General features: G+C 41.1%; 1 protein-coding gene across 1 annotated transcript in view; it reads left to right on the top strand.

Moving 5' to 3' along the window:
• Positions 1-21967, top strand: part of kif1aa (kinesin family member 1Aa) — a 211055-nt gene that overhangs the window by 49974 nt on the left and 139114 nt on the right. The window contains exons 3-12 of the mRNA XM_056751227.1: positions 962-1141; positions 1329-1397; positions 1795-1973; positions 5877-5988; positions 6178-6255; positions 6467-6532; positions 18234-18312; positions 18391-18469; positions 19279-19421; positions 21563-21581. Of these exons, the coding sequence (XP_056607205.1) occupies positions 962-1141; positions 1329-1397; positions 1795-1973; positions 5877-5988; positions 6178-6255; positions 6467-6532; positions 18234-18312; positions 18391-18469; positions 19279-19421; positions 21563-21581 (1004 nt within the window). The remainder of the gene's footprint in view (positions 1-961; positions 1142-1328; positions 1398-1794; positions 1974-5876; positions 5989-6177; positions 6256-6466; positions 6533-18233; positions 18313-18390; positions 18470-19278; positions 19422-21562; positions 21582-21967) is intronic.

The raw sequence follows: 21967 nt of genomic DNA, 5'->3' as shown, positions 1-21967 counted from the left end.
TGGCCAGTGCCCAGGAGGTGACAATATCATCTCATCTACGTCACGCATCGTTTCCGAGTGCGTGCCTGAGGATCCGGACGGTATGCCACCGCCGGTTGGGGAACTTTCAGAAGAGCGAATCGGGGTGCGATCGGCCCGTGAGCACCTGGCTGGTGGGTTTACGTTCGCAGAGGTTGTATTCTGCTGCAGTCATGAGAGGCTCTCAGGCTCTGAAGAACAAAAGGTAAATGAATGCTGCACTCCCGCTTCCTTTTATACCGGACATCCGGGGGCGGAGACCGGCATGCAAATTTCATTGTCCAAATTTCATTGGCCTTTTCTATAGTAGTCAGAGTTGATTGGTTCTCAAGAGCGAACCACATTTGTCGTTCTCGACACAACGTCGAGAGAACGACAGAAAGGGAACACACATTCCTTTGCGAAAGCCTTCCTCCTTCCGCTCACAATCACGTTCAGTCCATTCACGATAACATTCTAATGACACAAAATGATAAATAGGGGAATAACAAATCGCCTTTATTGTAGTCCGTCAAAATGACAGATAGTAGAATGAAGCCGGGGCTATCAGACGCTGCTCGAGCAAAACTCTCTCAAAATAGGGATTAACCATCATTAATTACAATAAATTTCAATGCAGACATAGTTGACTACAATATATAAAACCAATACATCTTAAATCAATATAAAATGTCATTTTATTTAATTACATTTTTTAGCCACTTTTCTATCTTTTTACATTGTTTTAAGAATAAATGGATTTATGAGAACCATGCCACTATATGTGTATGGATGTGTGAAGCAGAGGGACAGATTGAAAGTGATAAAATATACTTATATTAAATCCTCGAATCACCATCCTGACAAAAATTGCCTTTGCAGCAGAATACACAAAACCGGGTTGAAAGTGAATATACTTTTTTATTGGAAAAAAGACTATGTAGTTTTTTTTATCTCCCATCAGCCAGAGGACATCAACTATGCCTCTCAGCAGCAGGTGTACAAAGACATTGGAGAGGAAATGTTGCTTCATGCTTTTGAGGGATACAATGTGTGCATTTTTGCATACGGCCAAACAGGTGCCGGAAAATCCTATACAATGATGGGCAAACAGGAGAAGGGCCAGGAAGGAATAATCCCACTGGTAAGATATGTGTAAATAGATCAAGTGTGTATCTGAAGCACATATTGTAACTCTTGTGAAAGGGTCACACTTGTATAAGGATAACGCATTTAAAAAAGCAATGTGTTGAAAAGATGAAGTAAAACGGAATTAAATGAAGCTAATAAAGCTAAAGACTAACCTGCCTGTCTTTATCTTTAACCATCAGCTGTGTGAAGACCTTTTCACCAAGATTATTGACAACAATACTGAAAACAATATGTCCTATTCTGTTGAGGTAAGATGTAATTGAGCTGTAACTCATTTTCAATTGTTGGTGTATCTTACTTTGTGAGATTAGATTGCAAATATTTTACCTTTTATTTGTATTTGACAAATCTTTCCTGTGGCTCAGTGGTAAAAGAATGATGTTAGCAACGCCAAGGTCATGGGTTCGATTCAAGGGATTGTACAGTTTATAGTATTATGCAATGCAAGTTGCTTTTGATAAAAGTTTCTGCCAAATGCCTGAATGTCAAATGTAAATGTAAATCTGGAAAAAATACACCAGTTATGATACAGCAGCTACAAAAAACAGCATTTTGTTTTGTACGCATGTTGTTATAATTTTCATTATCTTCATTGCTTTTGTGCCCTGTGTTCCTTTAAAAAGCTGTTTATATTTGGCATTTTAGGTTAGCTATATGGAGGTTTACTGTGAACGAGTGCGAGATCTTCTGAACCCTAAAAACAAAGGAAATCTGCGTGTGCGAGAGCACCCTTTACTAGGCCCGTATGTAGAGGACCTGTCAAAGCTTGCTGTCACATCATATACTGACGTTCAAGACCTGATGGACTCAGGGAATAAGGCCAGGTAATAATATTTCTGTGTTATTCCATAATGATGCTTCTTAGAAGAAAAGTGATTAAAGTTGTGTTCACTTTTCGTTTCTATAATTACGAGATCGCAACTCAAACATTTAACTTAGAACCCTTTTATATATAACCCCAGATACACAATTTCTATTAGGGATCCTCTGATTGATCGGCTGCAGATTGGACACGGCCGATAACCACATTTTATGACTCGACCGGTAAACACTTACTTGGCTGATTGCACAAACGATCATAATTTGAGTACATTACCATAAATTTGCGCCACAGTCATGTCATATGATAGAGCGAGCTTAATCAAATGCAACTGGGCCGATGACTAAAGGTTGGAAGATCGAATCCATGTTGCACGTGGCGCATTTGAAGAACATTTTTTCCTGGATTAGGTGAGACTGGGTATGGTTGTAACACTTTTTGCTTCAGCATCAGTAACTCATCTGAAACAGCATCGGGGCTCAAACTGTGATACAAAGTACTCACATTTGTTTACTACAAAAGGCACCCTCTACAAGGAAAACACACCTCTTATAAGGTGATGTCAAATTCATGGAGTGCCTTTGTTGCAATCTTCTCCAGTACTGGGTAGGTTATAACACATACTGGGGTGAGTTAACAGTTAACAGTTGGTCAAAAGAAGAAAAAAACATATGCCAAACAATGCAGTAGGCATATGCTTCACAAACATTTTTTTGAAACAATCCAAAAGAAAACCCAAAACAATGTGTTTCTTTGAGATTGAACTCCACTTTCATAAATTACACTTTCTGTCTAACTCACCAGAATGCACATATTTGTGAAACTACATTCATTTTTAATGGATACTCAGTTAAACTAGTAGTGTATCGTTATATAATGACAACAACAAATGTATCTTTGTAATGGATGAAAGCTGATGAGTCACAATGGTGACAAATTAATGTTGTTAATCCTGTAACACAGGCTTGATCGGCCTAGACTAGACACTTCCTTTGGCTTTGAGTTGGAAAAGTTATAAAATTATAAAAAGAAAAGGATAAACCCTTCTTATAATGGATGTAACACTTTTTAAAGATGGTCACAATTTATCCCACCCCTGTCAGCCAATGTTTCGCTAGCTGTTTCACATTATTGTTTTAAATTAGCAGTGGGAGAATCCATCAATTTTTTCCTGAGAAACTACAATTTAATCCAATATAAATAATATTTTTTATCAGTAATCGTTTAAGTGCTACACAAAATATTGTTTGGGTTAAAAAAAATTACATTCTTACCCCAAAATAAGTTTTGTTTTGCCTGTAAAATTGGCGTATTTCTATTTACAGCCTTCATAACATCCACACCCGGTCTCCCCTTCTGCTTTTGTGAGCTGTGTGAAAACAGGTTGCCTTTTCTTCAATGACCAGCACATGACGCGGGTGACATAACCCACACTTTTAATTCACGAAAATCAAGTGGTTTCCTTGTTAACTTCTTTCTTTTGAGATGTCTGTGATAAACACACAGACGCAATGCGTACTAAACATCTGCTAATGCCCGATTGTGACATAATGACTATTTTAAATGGTCAGTTCTGGTCCTTGAATTCTGATTGGTTGAGCAGAGTTCTAAGCCATTATAAAATACCCCGATTTATAACTGCTGCCCATATTACATATACGTATGTATTATATCACTGTATTTACTTTATTTTATGAAACCTTTCTTCATACGAGGCCCAAGAAGCAGTGGGTTGCAGTGTACTTTTATAACAGCTAAGGGCGTTGTGGCACAATGCGAAGATGAGTTTAGCAACTGTGGTTGGTAAGATTTAGTCTACATAATCCACAATATTTACAGTTTATTATATGACAATAAATTGCCTATAAAAACAGCAAAATTTAAAAAGGGATGGTTTACTTTTAAAAAGGGAAATTGACTTTTAAATTCCCCAATATGATTATATAAAAATAATTATCAGGTCCTGCAAATGAAAAGGCCAGTGGAAAAATTACGGTTTATTTTGCAAAGAGGGTGACAGGTAATGTCTGTGTCAGATAATTTGCTAGCCATAATAAACTGTTATGGAGGTTGTAAACTAAACAAAACAGCTAAATAAAATAAGAAATACAATTTTTGATTGCATTTATTGTCAGTATTGGCAATACTTTATCTAAAAAAAAGGATAACAGTAACCAGGGTCCCTTTCGATAAGGGGGTTCACCCAACTCTAGGTTAAACCTAGAACTCAGAGTTTATTTACTTAGAAATTAGAAACTTTGAGTTTTGGTTTTAGAACAGCTAGTTCAATTTAGTCTGGGCAGGCTTACCCTGGGTTAAGCGCATGCACCACGACTATAAAAATCATCATCAATGGAGCTCCGTTATTACGATTAACCATGACAATGGCACCAAATAAACTAAGAAAAATTGACACGAAACATGTTCGAAAAAAACTTTTTGAGTTTTTTTCCGCTGAATCTGTGCAGCTCGAAAATCACCAGTGGACTGTCAGATCATTGTTTGCTGGAATGTAACACTTCCTTCCTCCTATTGAGAATTTGATGGGTGACGCCCAGATTCTTTTACAATAGGGGTTTGTTAATGCAATGAACTTAACTCATAAATGGATTATCTGCCTCCAATTATATCACACAGGGATTCACATGAACAGTAACCACAAAGGACCACAAAAAGTAAACTATTTATGAGAATTTAATTTAATGAATTAGATAGATAGAATTAAAGGAATAGATGAGTTAGAAGGAAAATACTATGATAAATGATAAGCAGTGATAACTCAACTATATGCAAATACCAGGATAAAGTCAATGTAACTTGCTGTTGAAAATATGTAGTGAAGAGACTGTATCTAAGAGCAGCTTTGAAGTGATTTAATAAGTCTAAGTAAAAGACTGAAGCATTGGAATGACATGACATGACATGACATGACATGACATGGCATGGCATGGTGTGGCCAGGCGTGGCTTGGCATGAAAATAACACAACTATATACTAGATAAACAAAAAACAATGGCAAAACACAGGGGGATATATACACAGGAAAAGCAGCAATGAATCAATGAATAACTATGGCAACAGATGAGATGGGTGTGGCTGTGATTAAAATCTGTGGTAACTATCAAGGGGGCGGAACAGAAACAACAGGAATGACAAGGCACACTACAATAAGGGAAATACACACACGACCACTAGAAACAATGCTGCACAACTGAGTCAAATACATTTTTTTTAAAATGAAGTTCAAGCCAGCAAATATAGCTTAATATAATAGAACTATTCCTGTTGCATAGCTTGGGATCGATGTGGCCAAAAACAACCTGCTCCCATTTAATCTAAATAAAACAATGAAATAATTACATTCAGTATCATGTCAAAACTCCAAATCACATCACTCATGGTCCATCCAGGTCGATCAGGATCTCCACAATTCTCAACTCACGCTTTATTTGTATAGCGCTTTTAAAAATTTTCATACAATATTAACTATAAGCAAAACATTGAAGTTATACAAGTTAAAAAAGAACGTCCCCAATGTTTTACTCACCCTCAAGGAATCCTATTTTTTATATGACTTTCTTCTTTTAGAATAATACAGTCAGAGTTGTAGTACCAAATATCCTGGGATTTTCAGGCTGTACGTTCCAGTTAAGAATGCAACATTTTTCATTTTGTTTGGCTGTTTCCTCTACACTGCCACTTTTAGAACTGCTTCATTTGCCGGAACGACAATTTTGTTTTTGGGTGAAATAGCCCTTTAACATTCCATCGACTCTCTTCACAATGCATATACTGTCCCAGTTTGTGAAGATGCACAGTCAAGCTGCCAGCAAGTTTCACTGTCACTCCAACTCCACCTCAAATGAATTATGTTTCTGGTAATATCTTCTCTCCCTCTGTGATCCAGGACAGTTGCTGCTACCAACATGAACGAGACAAGCAGCCGCTCTCACGCTGTCTTCAACATTATCTTCAACCAGAGGCGACAAGATGCAAAGACAGACAACACTTCAGAAAAGGTACAATTTGCGCTGATCCGGCATGTCATTAAGATACAATTAGAAGGGACACAAGACAGGTTCTTATACACACAAATACTGGAGTTCTATTGGATGAATTAGGACATCGGGACATATTTTTCTGTATGGATATAGTCTTGACCATTTTTCTTTTTGATTTGTTTGTTTACCATTGAATCTCTATGGCAGGTCAGCAAAATTAGTCTGGTGGATTTAGCAGGCAGTGAGAGAGCAGACTCCACCGGAGCCAAAGGCACACGTCTCAAAGTGAGTTTTTTTTTTGTTGTTCTGCCTAAATTTACTTCTAATTTCCTATTTTTTAGACATCTTTACTTTACTGTGCTTATCTTCTCCCCAAAGGTAAAATTCCCATCTGGGTTTCAAAACCAAAAATCCAATTTTGTATCTTATAAAGATTTTCTGACTTTTAATTCTATATCCTTGTACATCACTTACAATATTACTTGTTTCTTCTCAGGAAGGGGCAAATATCAATAAATCCCTCACCACTCTGGGTAAAGTCATTTCAGCTCTGGCCGAGGTGGTAAGTGTTTGTTTTGATCTGAGGTTTGGACATTTATTATTTCCTATAGGTCAATGTCTGCTGAATTATAGTTTATTAAATTATAATTCATTTTACAATGCCTGGTTTATTAGCAGGATTCTGGATCAAACAAGGTATATCACTATCTGTCCTACTGTTTGATTAGATTAGATTCAACTTTATTGTCATTACACATGTACAAGTACAGTGTAACGAAATGTAGTTTAGGTCTAACCAGAAGTGCAATTAGCAAGTGCAGGATATACAGTGTGAATAAATACAGAATTCAATATTAGGAAAATACTATACAATGGGAATGTACTATGAAAATATGACAGTCGGTATGTACTATGAACAATATAACAGAAGGCTATATACTGTGAACATTAATGTACAGGTGGTTATGAACATATAACAATATAGACTATACAATAGTGCAAGTGACTTGAGTGTGCATTAGTTACAGACATTAGCTATTAAAGTTACAGTGCAGTAGATGAGTTGATGCGGTTATTAAAGGTACAGTGCAGTACATGAGTTAATGCAGTTATTGAAGTTATAGTGCATTACATGAGTAGATGCAGTTATACATTTACAGTGCAGTAGATGAGTTAGTGCAGTTATTGAAGTTACAGTGCAGTAGATGAGTTAATGCAGTTATTGAAGTTACAGTGCAGTAGATGAGTTAATGCAGTTATTGAAGTTACAGTGCAGTAGATGCGTTAATGTGGTTATTAAGGTCACAGTGCAGTAGATGAGTTAATGCAGTTATTGAAGTAATAGTGCAATAGATGAGTAGATGCAGTTATTGAAGTTATAGTGCAATAGATGAGTAGATGCAGTTAGTTATGCAATAGATGCAGTAATGCAATAGATGAGTTACAGTGCAGTAGAGAAGTTGGTGCAGTTATTGAAGTTACAGTGCAGTAGATGAGGTAATGCAGTTATGAAAGTTACAGTGCAGTAGATGAGGTAATGCAGTTATGAAAGTTACAGTGCAGTAGATGAGGTAATGCAGTTATAAGAGTAGTCCATTAGTGCAAATGAGCATTCAGTGTAATATTCCTGGTGTGCAAGTGAGCAGTATACAGTGCAAATGATGCTATGTGTGTGTAAACAGTCCGATAGAGCAGATACAATGAAGTACTGGTGTGTACAGTTCAGTCATGCATGGCAGCCCTGTAGTGCAATGTAAGCAATGTAATAGCAGCATTAAAGTTAAAGTTATGAGGGGTAGTGGAATCAGTGGGGGACAGAGTTCAATAATGAAACAGCTCTGGGAAAAAAGCTGTTTCCTAGTCTGCTGGTTCCTGTCCGGAGGCACCTGAAGTGCCTGCCGGAAGGCAGGAGAGTAAATAGTCTATGAGCGGGGTGAGAGGAGTCCTTGAAAATGCTGCGAGCTCGACGCAGACAGCGTTTCTTTTGGATGTCCTCAATGGAAGAGAGTGTAGTCCCTGTGATGCGCTGGGCTGTTTTCACCACCCGCTGCAGTGCCTTGCGCTCAGCAACAGAACAGTTCCCGTACCAGAGTGTGACACAGTTGGTCAGGATGCTCTCTATCGTGCAGCGATAGAAGTTCACCAGGATAGTTGAAGACAGTTGGTTCTTCTTCAGTGTCCTCAGAAAGAAGAGACGCTGGTGAGCCTTCTTGACCAGGCATGAGGTGTTGGTGGTCCAGGACAGGTCCTCCGAAATATGGGTCCCCAGGAACTTAAAACTGGAAACACGTTCAACAGCCGTCCCGTTAATGTGGATGGGGTCGTGTGTGCCTCCTTTCGCCTTCCTGAAGTCCACAATGATCTTCTTTGTCTTGGAGGTGTTAGCAGGTTGTTGTTTGAGCACCATGTGGCCAGGTGCCGTACTTCCTCCCTGTAAGCAGTCTCATCGTTGTTGCTGATGAGACCAATCACTGTTGTATCGTCTGCGAACTTGATGAAGGAGTTAGGTCCATTCACAGGTCTGCAGTCAAGTGTGAAAAGGGAGTAGAGAAAGGGGCTCAGTACGCAGCCCTGTGGTACACCAGTGTTAAGGGTGATGGTGGTGGAGCAGATGTGGCCTAACCTAACAAGCTGAGGCCTGTTCGTCAGGAAGTCCATAATCCAGTTGCAGGTTGAATTGTTAATGCCTAGGTTTCCAAGTTTGATGATTAGCTTGGAAGGGATGACGGTATTGAATGCAGAGCTGAAGTCTACAAACAGCATGCGTGCATAAGTGTCCTTATTATCCAGATGTGTGAGCAACGAGTGCAGCGCCATGGACACCGCATCATCTGTGCTCCTGTTGCTACGGTAGGCAAATTGGTATGGGTCCAGTGTGGATGGTAAAGAGTCTTTTAGTTGTGACAGCACCAGCCGCTCAAAGCACTTCATAACAATGGGTGTGAGTGCTACAGGGCGGTAGTGATTCAGGCATGTCGGGCTGGAATGTTTTGGAATGGGCACAATGGAGGTGGATTTGAAACAAGCTGGAACCACTGCTTGGGCATGGGACATGTTGAAGATATCCGTGAAGACCCCAGCGAGCTGCTCCGCACATGCCCTGAGTACGCGACCAGGGATGCCATCAGGACCAGCAGCCTTGCGTGGGTTTATCCGGCTTAGTGCAGTGTAAACATCTGTGGAGTTTAGTGTGATGATTGGGTGGTCGATAGAAGGTGTGAGCCTGGTGGCGGGTTCCTTATTGTCTCTCTCAAAGCGTGCATTAAAGTCATTAAGCTCGTTCAGAAAGGCAGCATCTGTGGCTATGGGGATGGAGTGGTTGGGTTTGTAGTCACTAATGGCCTGGATGCCCTGCCACATGCGTCGAGGGTCAGAATTGGTAAAATGCTCCTCTAACTTCAACTTGTAGCAGAGCTTGGCCTTTTTGATGCCCCTCTTCAGATTTGCCCTGGAAGTACTATAGGCCTGTGCATCACCTGATCTGAAGGCGGTGTTGCGTGCTTTCAACAGGAGGCGCACTTCCTTGTTCATCCATGGCTTCTGATTCGGGTATATAGTGATCTGCTTTTGATCTGTGACACTATCAATGGTGGTATTGATGTAGTCCAATACAGAGGAGGTGTAGGTGTCTATGTCCGTGTGAGAGCCACTGGTGGCCTGAGAAGCAAACATACTCCAGTCTGTGTATAGAAACCTTTCCTGGAGTGTTAAATCTGCCCCCGCAGGCCACACCCTGATGGTCTACACTGATGGCTTCACACGATTAATGAGAGGTGAATACTTGGGGGTGAGGAACAAAGAAAGGTGATCAGATTGACCCAGATGGGGGAGGGGGGTCGCGGTGTAAGCTTCAGCCATGTTTGTATAGACATGATCCAAAGTTTTGTTTCCTCTTGTGTGGCAGGAAACATGCTGGTGAAATTTAGGGAGCACTGTCTTTAAGTTAGAGTGATTAAAATCTCCCGCAACAATAAATGCAGCCTCCGGGTGAGCAGTCTGTTGTTTACTGATGGCTGCATGAAGTTCTTTCGTAGCAAGCTTGGCATCAGCATCCGGTGGAATATAAGCTGCCGTTATAATGGTGGAAGTGAATTCCCGTGGCAGATAAAACGGTCTACATTAAACCGTGAGAAACTCAAGGTTAGCCGAGCAGTGTCTCCCGACAATAACAGAGTTATGCACCAAGCTTTATTGACATAAATGCACAATCCACCTCCTCTTGTCTTACCGGATTCCTCTGCCGTTCTATCCGCCCGGTGTGTGTTGTAGCCCGCTAACTCAATAGCGTTCTCCGGTATGCCGCTGTGTAGCCATGTTTCCGTGAAGATTATGACATTGCAGTTCAAAAGTCTTTTATTGTTGATGATGCGATGTCGAATCTCATCCATTTTGTTCACTAATGATCGTACAGTAGCAAGGAAAATGCTGGGTAAAGAGAGCCGGTGTGGTGTTAGCTTTAGCCTAGCTCTTAGCCCTCCACGTTTTCCCCGCCTTTGTTTACGATCTCGACGCCGCCGGCGAGCACTTCCGCCCGGCCGTGTGGGGTGCGTAGCATCGGGTGCTACTGTTCACACTGTACCATTTTCTCAACAATGTTCAGTACACTAAAAAAAAACATCTCTGGTACGGATAACCCCTTTTCCCTGATTGAGGGAACGAGACGTTGTGTCAACAGAATGGAGTTTGAACTTGAGAACCTATCATCTCTGATTGTACTTTTAAAAGTCCAATGAACTTGGCGAATAGCTTGGCATGCCCATTCATTCACCTTTTTGGCTGAGGAACCTGAGTGGCATTCTTGGCCACTGAAAAGTGTCCCACAGCACTTGACTGGGAGCGCTTGTTAGTAAGGCGCGCCAACATGGTGACAGAGTCTAGTTCCATATCAGAGATAAGAGATGCCCTGCGCTGGGAAGAGCTTGCTCCTGTCCCGGTTGACCCACAGGCCGAGTCGGTTGAGGTGCCGGAGCACCCGGTCCCTGTACATACCCAAGAGAGACCGCTAGTGCGCCAAGATGAGCCATAATACGCAAAAAAAATGTAACCTTCAACTCAAGTGAATTTTAAGGGGGAAAAAAAATCCCTGACTAAGAAATAATTGTTTTTCATAGAATCACCTGTTCCACAATTATTGGCACCCCTAACAATTCCTAGGAAATAAATGTAATTGATCAACTTTGTAAACTACTGTAGAAATGACAGAAATACTTCGAGTATCTAGGAACATTAATTAGTAATTCATCACTTCCTGTTTCCCTGGGGTATAAATATGACGTGACACAGAGGCCATTTCTTTTATCCAGTCTTCAACATGGGAAAGACAAAGGAACACACCATTCAAGTAAGGCAGATGTGTGTTGACCTTCACAAGTCAGGCAATGGCTACAAGAAAATAGCCACTCGCCTGCACCTGCCCATATCTACTGTCAGTAGATCGGTGATACTCTGGGCCTGTTTCTCTTCCAGAGGCCCTGGGAACCTTGTTAGGGTGCATGGCATCATGAATGCTTTGAAATACCAGGACATTTTACAGCAAAAATCTGATGGCCTCTGTCCGAAAGTTGAAGATAGGTCTTTCACCCTAAACATGTGGCCAAATCTACACAGAAATGGTTCACCAGACACATAATCAAGCTCCTCCCATGGCCATCTCAGTCCCCAGACCTCAACCCAAATTAAAATCTGTGGAGTGAGCTGAAGAGGAGAGTGCAGAGGAGACGACCCAGGTCGCTTGATGATTTAGAGAGATTGTGCAAAGAGGAATGGTCGAAGATCACTCTTTCTGTACTCTCCCATCTTGTGAAACATTATGGGAGAAGATTAGGTGCTGTTTTTTAGGCAAAAGGAGGTTGTACAAAGTATTAACATCAGGGGTGCTAATAATTGTGGCACACATGTTTTGATGTAAAATAAGTATTTTTTAATGTGGGATTTTTTTCCCACTGAATAGATGCACTTGAATTAAAGGTTGGATTTTCATCTTTTTTTCATTGTTGTCATGTCTTATTCAGAACAAAATTAAATTTATTTGAAGCTAAAGAACACATCTTAACCAGGGGTGCCAATAATTATGGAGGGCAGTGTATATCAATTTTTGTATCCAGTATTTTTTCATAGCAAAAAAAATCTGTTTTTATAATCTGCATGACTGTCGACCCTAACACTTCCCACCTAACATAAGGCCCGTGGACCACCATTGGCAATGTTGGCAGTCCACCGAAGGCAACTGCCTGCAGCCCACCGCCTTTTTGCTCACCACCTTTTTGTTCACCGCTTTTCCGGTGGTTTATTAGTAAAGTTTGCTGGTGGTCCACAGCCAGTCTGCAGTTCATAATCGTTCAATCAGGCTAACCAAAATGTCCTTAAACACAATAATAGATAAAAATAATGTTCAATAGCAACTGCAAATGTATTAATATTTTGTCAACCCTTATGATGACAACAAATTCTAGGTCCGTGACCATGACGTTGCCAGGCATGGCGCAGCCGGGGCCCCACCCTGGAGCCAGGCCCGGGGTTGGGGCTCGTATGCAAGCGCCTGGTGGTCGGGCCATCCCCCATGAGGTCGACTTTGTTGTCTCCGGCCGTATGTCTTGGACACTCGGGTGAAGAGAGGGTCGGAGCTGTCAACTGATCACCACCTGGTGGTGAGTTGGATCCGATGGCGGGGGAGGAAGCTGGACAGACTCAGCAGACCCAAACGTACTGTGAGGGTCTGTTGGGAACGTTTGGCCGAATCCCCTGTCAGAGAGATGTTCAACTTCCACCTCCGGCAGAGCTTCGACAAGATCCCGAGGGAGTCTGGAGATATTGAGTCCGAGTGGACCATGTTCTCCACCTCCATTGTCATCGCGGCCACTCGGAGCTGTGGCCGTAAGGACTCCGGTGCCTGTCGAGGCGGCAATCCCCAAACCCGGTGGTGGACACCGGAAGTAAGGGATGCCGTCAAGCTGAAGGAGGAGTCCTATCGGGCCTGGCTGGCTTTTGGGACTCCCGAAGCAGCTGACGGGTACCAACAGGCCATGCGGATTGCAGCCTGGGTGGTTGTCGAGGCAAAAACTCTGGCCTGGGAGGAATTCGGTGAGGCCATGGAGAAGGACTATCGGTTGGCCTCGAAAAGATTCTGGCAAACCGTCCGGCGCCTCAGGAGGGGGAAGCAGTGCCCTACCAATCCTGTTTACAGTGGAGGGGGGCAGCTGTTGACCTCGACTGGGGATATCATCGGGCGGTGGAAGGAATACTTCAAGGATCTCCTCAATTCCGCCGTCACGTCTTCCATTGAGGAAGCAGAGGCTGAGGGCTCGGAGGCGGACTCGGCCATCACCCGGGTTGAAGTCACCGAGGTAGTCAAGAAACTCATCGGTGGCAGGGCACCGGGGGTGGATGAGATCCGCCCTGAGTACCTCAAGTCTCTGGATGTTGTGGGGCTGTCTTGGCTGACACGCCTCTCCAGCATCGCGTGGCGGTCGGGGACAGTGCCTTTGGACTGGCAGACTGGGGTGGTGGTCCCTCTTTTAAGAAAGGGGACCGGAGGGTGTGCTCCAACTACCGGGGATCACACTTCTCAGCCTCCCCGGGAAAGTCTATGCAAGGGTACTGGAGAGGAGAATCCGGCCGATGGTAGAACCTCGGATTCAAGAGGAACAGTGTGGTTTTCGTCCCGGTCGTGGAACACTGGACCAGCTCTATACCCTCTCCAGGGTGCTGAAGGGTGCATGGGAGTTTGCCCAACCAGTCCACAGGTGTTTTGTGGATTTGGAGAAGGCATTCGACTGTGTCCCTTGCGACATCATGTGGAATGTGCTCCGGGAGTATGGGATTCGGGACCCGTTGCTAAGGGCTATCCGGTCCCTGTACGACCAGAGCAGGAGCTTGGTTCACATTGCCGGCAGTAAGTCAGACTTATTCCCAGTGTGGGTTGGAGTCCGGCAGGGCAGCCCTTTGTCACCGTTTCTGTTCATAATTTTTATGGACAGAATTTCTAGGCGCTCAGAGTAGAGCCGCTTCTCCTCCACATCGAGAGGGGCCAGCTGAGGTGGCTCGGGCATCTTTTCCGGATGCCCCCAGGACACCTTCCCGGGAAGGTGTTCCGAGCATGTCCCACCGGGAGGAGACCCCGGGAAAGACCTAGGACACGCTGGAGGGACTATGTCTCCCGGCTGGCCTGGGAACGCCTCGGTGTCCCCCCGGAAGAGCTGGAGTGTCTAGGGAGAGGGAAGTCTGGGCATCCGTGCTTAGACTGCTGCCCCCGCGACCCGGCCCCGGATAAAGCGGAAGAAAATGGATGGATGGAAATACACAAATGCATTACATTCATTAAATGCTTTTAACCGACGTTACACAGATATAATCATTCAGTTAACATTTATTTGTACCCATTCAAATCCATGTTTTTTAGAGCATTTCGGATAAGACCAGAGTAAATACAAAATCAACCAGTTTTTCTACAAGCCTTACATCACCAAAACAAATTGCACTTTACTATATATTCACAAAGAAAACAGCTATCTAATATAACATTTACCAATATGTCTGTTTATACTGCAATATTTGTCTATCTAAACTAAACTGAAATCATAATATAAAATATTTAAACAGTAGTGAAGCGAGTAATTCCCCCTTCGATGCTGCAATGGACATCTCATCATCACGCACCGTTTCCAAATACATGTTTGAGGAACAAGACAGGGTAGGACCATCTCTCGGGGAACGGTCCGTGAACCAGTGGCCGATGGATTAACATTCACAGTAATCCTCATATCACCCTCGCCGTAGCGGACAACAGGGACGTAGCCATCGCTGTCAGGGAACGGGAAGCAGACGAGTTGGTGGCTGGGTCCCGGGGAAACACAGCTGCCTGCATCGTTATCCGCCCGCAGTGCGGGGAGGACGTATACACGAGGCTGCCCCAGCATGCTGGAAAACCCAAACACTTGGGGCAGAGATCGTGTCCGTCCCCCTCCTCGATGAGTGTGTTGCACCCAGGAGAACAGAAGGACATGCCATGCTTGAGAAATTAGCTCTTTTAGAGTAAAAACTTTGTAGGATTTCTGTGAATTAAAATGTATAAACCTGAAGCAATAATGCCTTAACTTGAAGAGAGACCTCACATGGGTATTTGAACCACCACATGTTGATATCCTTGCAGTTATTACTGTAAAAACCTATGGAAAAGGTTGACATTTTAAAGAGCATTAGTTGTTTTGGTTTCAGTACTGCTTCACCTGACATATGTTATCCGAACATTTTACCAAAATAAAGTTTACCTTTAAGTTTAGTATCAGAACATCCAAGTTCCATTCTTCTTTATCCTAATAGCTGATATTTTGCACCATGTTTTTAGATTAGAATAGATTAGATTCAACTTTATTGTCATTACACATATACAGGTACAGTGTAACGAAATGTAGTTTAGGTCTAACCAGAAGTGCAATTAGCAAGTGCAGGATATACAGTGTGAATAAATACAGAATACAATATTAGGAAAATACTATACAATGGCCATGTACTATGAAAATATGACAGTCGGTATGTACTATGAACAGTATAAACAGAAGGCTATATACTGTGAACATTAATGTACAGGTGGTTATGAACAGATAACAATATAGACTATACAATAGTGCAAGTGATTTGAGTGTGCATTAGTTACAGACATTAGCTATTAAAGTTACAGTGCAATAGATGAGTTGATGCGGTTATTAAAGGTACAGTGCAGTACATGAGTTATTGAAGTTATAGTGCAATACGTGAGTAGATGCAATTATACATTTACAGTGCAGTAGATGAGTTAGTGCAGTTATTGAGGTTACAGTGCAGTAGATGAGTTAATGCAGTTATTGAAGTTACAGTGCAATAGATGAGTAGATGCAGTTAGTTATGCAATAGATGCAGTAATGCAATAGATAAGTTACAGTGCAGTAGAGAAGTTGGTGCAGTTATTGAAGTTACAGTGCAGTAGATGAGGTAATGCAGTTATGAAAGTTACAGTGCACTAGATGAGGTAATCTAGTTATGAGAGTAGTCCATTAGTGCAAATGAGCATTCAGTGTAATATTCCTGGTGTGCAAGTGAGCAGTATAGAGTGCAAATGATGCTGTGTGTGTAAACAGTCCGATAGAGCAGATACATGAAGTACTGGTGTGTACAGTTCATGTGAGATGGAATATAAGAAAAATTGTAGAGGCGAGGGAAAATAAGTATCTGACACATCAGCATTTTTATCAGTAAGAGGATTTCTAAGTGGGCTATTGACACAAAATTTCCACCTGATGTAGCCATCAAGGCAAATATTGAAAAAAGAAATCAAAACATTTAAGTATACAAGTTCAGTCGTAATAAATAAAGTGAAATGACACAGGGAATAAGTATAGAACACACTTTATTTAATACTTTGTAGAAAAGCCTTTGTTGGTGATTACAGCTTCTAGACGCCTTTGTATGGAGAGACCAGTCGTCTGCATTGCTCAGGAGTGATTCTGGCCCATTCTTCCACACAAATGGTCTTTAAATCTTGAAGGTTCCTCGGGCCTATTTTATGAACTTTGATCTTCAGTTCTCTCCATAGATTTTCGATGGGATCTAGGTAAGGTGATTGACTGGGCCATTCAAGCAGCTTGATTTTCTTTCTTTGAAACCACTCCATTGTGTCCTTGGCCTTGTGTTTGGTATCATTGTCTTGGTGAAATGTCCACCCTCTTTTCCTTTTCAGCTTTCTGGTAGATGGCAGCAGATTTATATCCAGAATGTCCCGGTACATTTCTCCATTCATCCTGCCTTCAACAATATGAAGTCTGCCAGTACCCCTTGCTGAAAAGCAAGTACCCCAAACCATGATGCTTCCACCCTAAACTTAACTGTTGGTATGGTGTTCTTGGGGTGGTGGGCAGTGCCATTTCTTCTCCAAACATGGTGTGTAGAATGACTGTCAAAAAGTTCCATTTTGTTTCATCTGACCATACTATAGTCTCCCAATAATCCACAGGCTTCTCCAAATGCTCTTTCGCAAACTTTAACGTGGAGCACCTGTTCGTGGCCGGTTTACGGTGAACTGATGCCCTTTCCATTTCCGGATAATGGCCCCCACAGTGCTCATAGGAACATTCATCATTCTGGAAATGCGCCTATAACCATTCCCATCAAAATGCTTTTCAACGATAAGATTACCAAGATCTACAGAGAGTTCTTTGCTTTTACCCATCATGAAGACTTTCCTGTATGCCTACTAGGTAATGAGAAGCCTTTATAGGCCATCAATTAGGACTAAAGCAGCTGATATCAACTAGTATTGATACTCAGTGCTGACAGATTTCCTTCATGTGTTCAATACTTATTCCCTGTGTCATTTCACTTTATTTATTATGACTGAACTTTTATACTTAAATGTTCTGAGTTCTTTGTATGAATTCAATATTTTGCTTGATGGCTACATCTGGTGGAAATTTTGTGTCAATAGCACACTTAGAAATTCCATTACTGATAAAAATGCTGATGTGTCAAATACTTATTTTCCCCGCTGTATATATAAAGTTAACATTACACTTAAATTGAATTAGACTAACTCAGGAACACAGAATAACAGAATAATAAGACCAATGATTTCTCGTTTCATATTCCCAAAATGAATTATATTGCACAACCACTATAAGAGCCAGTGGTGTATTTCTGAAGCACTGGCCGAGAAAAAGCGGTTACTCTCTCAACTGTCACTCAATTGGACCCAACTGGTAACCCAGCAATTGGGTTACATAAAAAACTACCCAACACTGAGAAAATAACCCAACAAAATGACCGAACAGTCTCAACCAAGCGGTCGGGTTAAGAAAATAACCCAGCACTTAGTTTATAATTGTATAGACTTGCCTCTGTTCTGTTCTGTTTATTTATTTGATTAGTATAAATTGATACTTTATTACTAGTAATATTATGATAAAAGGAAATACATAAATAGAAGAACTGCTACCAAAACTTATTCTATTGGAAATAAAGAATTATTATGGTATTTCTATATTGTGCATTATTTGTTTACACGGCAATAAAATAATAAATAGGATGGCCAAAAATAATAAACAACAAATATAACAATAATAATAATAAATAACATGTTGGCAAAAATAACCCAACAAATCAGTTACTGTATATCATAACCCAACAATGGGTCAGTGCTATAGTAACCCAGCATTGGGCTATTTGTTGGGTCAATTTGAATCCAACTGTTTTTACTGAGTAATAATAATATTATTTTTTTATGAATTTCTGCACAGAACAAAAAGAAGAAGAAAGTGGAAAGTTTCATTCCCTACAGGGATTCTGTTTTGACCTGGCTTTTGAGAGAGAACCTTGGTAAGTATTTAAGCACTTCTGTCACCTGCATTTGTATTTATTTTAACTTTTTACCCTTAACATTTTACACTTGTGCAGGTGGCAACTCTCGCACCGCAATGGTGGCCGCTCTCAGTCCAGCTGACATCAACTATGATGAGACCCTCAGCACTCTCAGGTACACTGCCTTAGTAAACAGACATTTTATCATATCAAGTATGTAACACTACTTAACTGAGTAATTGGGCACCTATGAAAAGTGTGTGTGCAATAGAGAACACTGTCTCAAATCTATTTTTCTGTGTCATGCTTTATTCAAGTGTCTTATGCAGTAACCATAAAGTCACCATGAAACGAAAGTTTCTGCCCTGCCCTGCAACACTATGTAAAACATGTACCCTGCGTTAAAGTCAGCATACTATCTTTCCTAATAGTATTCGAAAGTAGAATTAGTATATCCCAAATCTTAGTATGTTTAAAATGGTATTCCAAAGATTCTCGGATGGTCTACCACTTCCGGTAGAAATTCGAACTGCAGAATGATGCACACTTTAACAACTGATATTGCCCACAATTCCTTGCCAGTAGGCGGAGTTTAGTGATGCTCCACTCCAAAAAAAACTAATGCGTCGCTAAATTAACAAATGTAAGTTTACAGTAACCTTTTATATGAAATAATGAATGAATAAATAACGAAATGGAAGGTAGAGTTGTATTTAGATGTGTGTGACAGTTATTGGCCACAATGTTGTCTAGGCAACAACGAACAGTTCCGCTTGCAATCTATTTTGCCGTGCACTCAAAAGTACCTACTATTCCAACACAAAAACAGTTCTTACAAATAGGACTTGTGTAAGAAGGCGAATTGGAATGCAGGGTTCGAATTTTCCAGTTTCTTTGCCTGGTGACTTAAAGGAAAGCAATGGTGAAGCAGTGAGTTGTACATGTAATACGTTTAAGTGACTAAAAGTTCTGTCCATGATACAGGTATGCAGACAGGGCTAAGCAGATCCGTTGTAATGCTGTGATCAATGAAGATCCTAATAATCGTCTTGTTCGTGAGCTGAAAGAAGAGGTGTCCCGTCTGAAGGACCTGCTTTACACCCAGGGTCTTGGTGATATTATTGAAAGTAAGCACATCTGCAGTTTTAAACATATTTCAAATTTCATCATTACTTGATCAAACAACACTTTAGGACTTTTTCCAAATCATTTCTCTGTTTATCGTCCCAGTTCATAGACATGGGTTCAAAACTAAAAAATCTTATAATCTAAATCAAATTAAAGCCTCACAATTAATACTTTACCATGACAAATCAATATGAAATAATGTTGCTACTCATATAAGCAAAATTGGCATGTGGACCCTGTCAACTTCATAATGTATAAAAAACATATTTAGATTGAATGTGGTTTTGTATGTCCATGTATATTTTCGAATGATGAATTAAAGGGGTCATATGGCGAGAATGTGTGTTTTTATGTGTCTTTAGTGTGTTATTAGTTGCCCATGCATGTATTAGACACGTACAAATTGCAAAAATTAAAGCGTCGGAAACAAATAAAGCTTTCTATCTAAAAACGAATGCTCAAGCATACCTGACTGATACGCCTTTGTTTAACCACACCACCACAAATCTAGGTCAGTTCATGGTATTATTTGACTAAGACCGACCAAGTGTATACGAAAGTAAGGAACTTGATGTTCCAAACATGGTAAGAAGCGTTACATTTCCGCCACATGCTTGCAGTATTTGACAAATCACTGCGCACTGGTTAACTGGCCAATCATAGCACACCTCACTTTTCAGAGCGATGAGCTTTGTAAGAAATCTGCGTGGTTCAGAGAGGTGGGGCAAAGATGAGATACAAACATGCACGGTAGGTGGAAAATACAGCGTTTTTTAACCTTAAATTGTGTAAACGCATTGAATTACATCTAAAACAAACGATAATATTCGATTAAGCATTGTCATATGACCCCTTTAAGGTTTAAGCAAAAATGGTAAATTTACATACCTAAATATTCCCTCTTTTCAAAAAACTTTGAACATATCAAATTAGTTCACTGGATCCTCTGCCCTTCCCTGGGCACATCTGATTCTGTTCTCCCTCAAATCTAATCACTTGTTTCTTTTCTCATCCTACTGTCCCTTGATGCTGATCCTAATGGGGAAACGCCCCAGAACAGATTATTTGGAGTTCAGCCCTCTGGATTTGGATCAGTGTTGTTCAGTGTAAAATGTTCCTTTAGAACCAGCACATAAATAGACAAGGATCCATCTCTAAAGGATTGCACATCCCACCACTTCCCCCGCTCCTCTACTTGAGCTTTTTGATAGGAGGACTCCGGGGGGTGGCGGGAGCAATTGGGGGGCAGGAGTGTTCCGGGTTCGGATGGAACCGGGCGAGCACGGAACAAGTTCCCCGGACAGCACGCCCTGCTATCCTCTAGTTTTTCTAGTTCAGGAGAATGTCAACCTTTTCGTCAAACGGTTGTCAAACAAATACAGCTGGTGAATTTTAACGCGTATTTAATAACGTCCTGTTCATAGTAGCCATCTAAAAGTAATTTCCTATGGACACCTCGCCATAGTTCACGTTTCGAGTCTTTTTTAGATACTCGACACGGTACATTGCTAAAAAAGACCAGCAGAGGTTGTACTTCTTACATCAGCTGAAGAAGTTCAACCTACCACAAACTCTATTAAAACAGTTTTACTCAGCAGTCATAGAGTCTGTCCTCTACACATCCATCACTGTCCGGTTTGGCTTAGACACAAAGTCAGACATCAGAAGACTACATAGGATACATAGATTCGGACTGCTGAGTAGATCATTGGTGCTCCCCTGTCCACCCTCCAAGAACTCTATTCATCCAGATTAAGGAAAAGGGCTCAGAAAATCACCCTGGACCTCTCACATCAAAGCCATCATCTCTTCACAATGCTGCCGTCTGGTCTGCGCTACAGAGCACTGAGCACCAAAACAACCAGACACAAAAACAGCTTCGTCCCTAAGGCCATCTACCTCTTGAGCAGTTATATGTTTTTTTAACATGCAATTAAGAAAATTACGTGCAAAAAATGTACGTGCAATTAATAACTATGTGCAATATAAAAAATATCCTGCAGACAATACACTCTTTATTTTTATACAACTTTTTTTTTAATTATATTTCATTCTGCTGTATATACCTTTTACTACAATAGTGTATTCTTATTTTTTACTTGTACATATTTACATACACACATGGCTTTGCTCTCTATAGCTTTACTCTTATGTTTATTGTATTGTATTTCTTAATTTTTTATACCCATAGGCCCTTACTTAAATCATCTGTGTACTGTATTCCATTGTTTGATCGTCTCTGTGTACTGTTGTTGCTGATTCTGTGTACTGGATGCTCCTGTCACCAAAACAAATTCCTTGTGTGTGCAAACATACTTGGCAATAAAGCTCTTTCTGATTCTGATTATGGGTAATGGAGTCCAGTGAATCAATAGTCCGGGGATTGTGAGCGTGAAACGTTGGGAAAGAGAGATGGTGCGGTATGATAAATCTATGCTAAAGAATTTGTTACTGTGGTTTTACTAAAAATAGCTTATTTGGAGTATGGTTACGATTTTTTTCTATTAAATTGCACTTTTTTGTGTTTTGGTGTTATTCCAATAGA

Source organism: Triplophysa dalaica, chromosome 6 (assembly GCF_015846415.1).
Source record: "Triplophysa dalaica isolate WHDGS20190420 chromosome 6, ASM1584641v1, whole genome shotgun sequence".
Classification (NCBI taxonomy): Eukaryota; Metazoa; Chordata; class Actinopteri; order Cypriniformes; family Nemacheilidae; genus Triplophysa; species Triplophysa dalaica.
The sequence above is the reverse complement of the archived record's forward strand: the minus strand, read 5'-3'. Positions and strand labels throughout refer to the sequence as shown.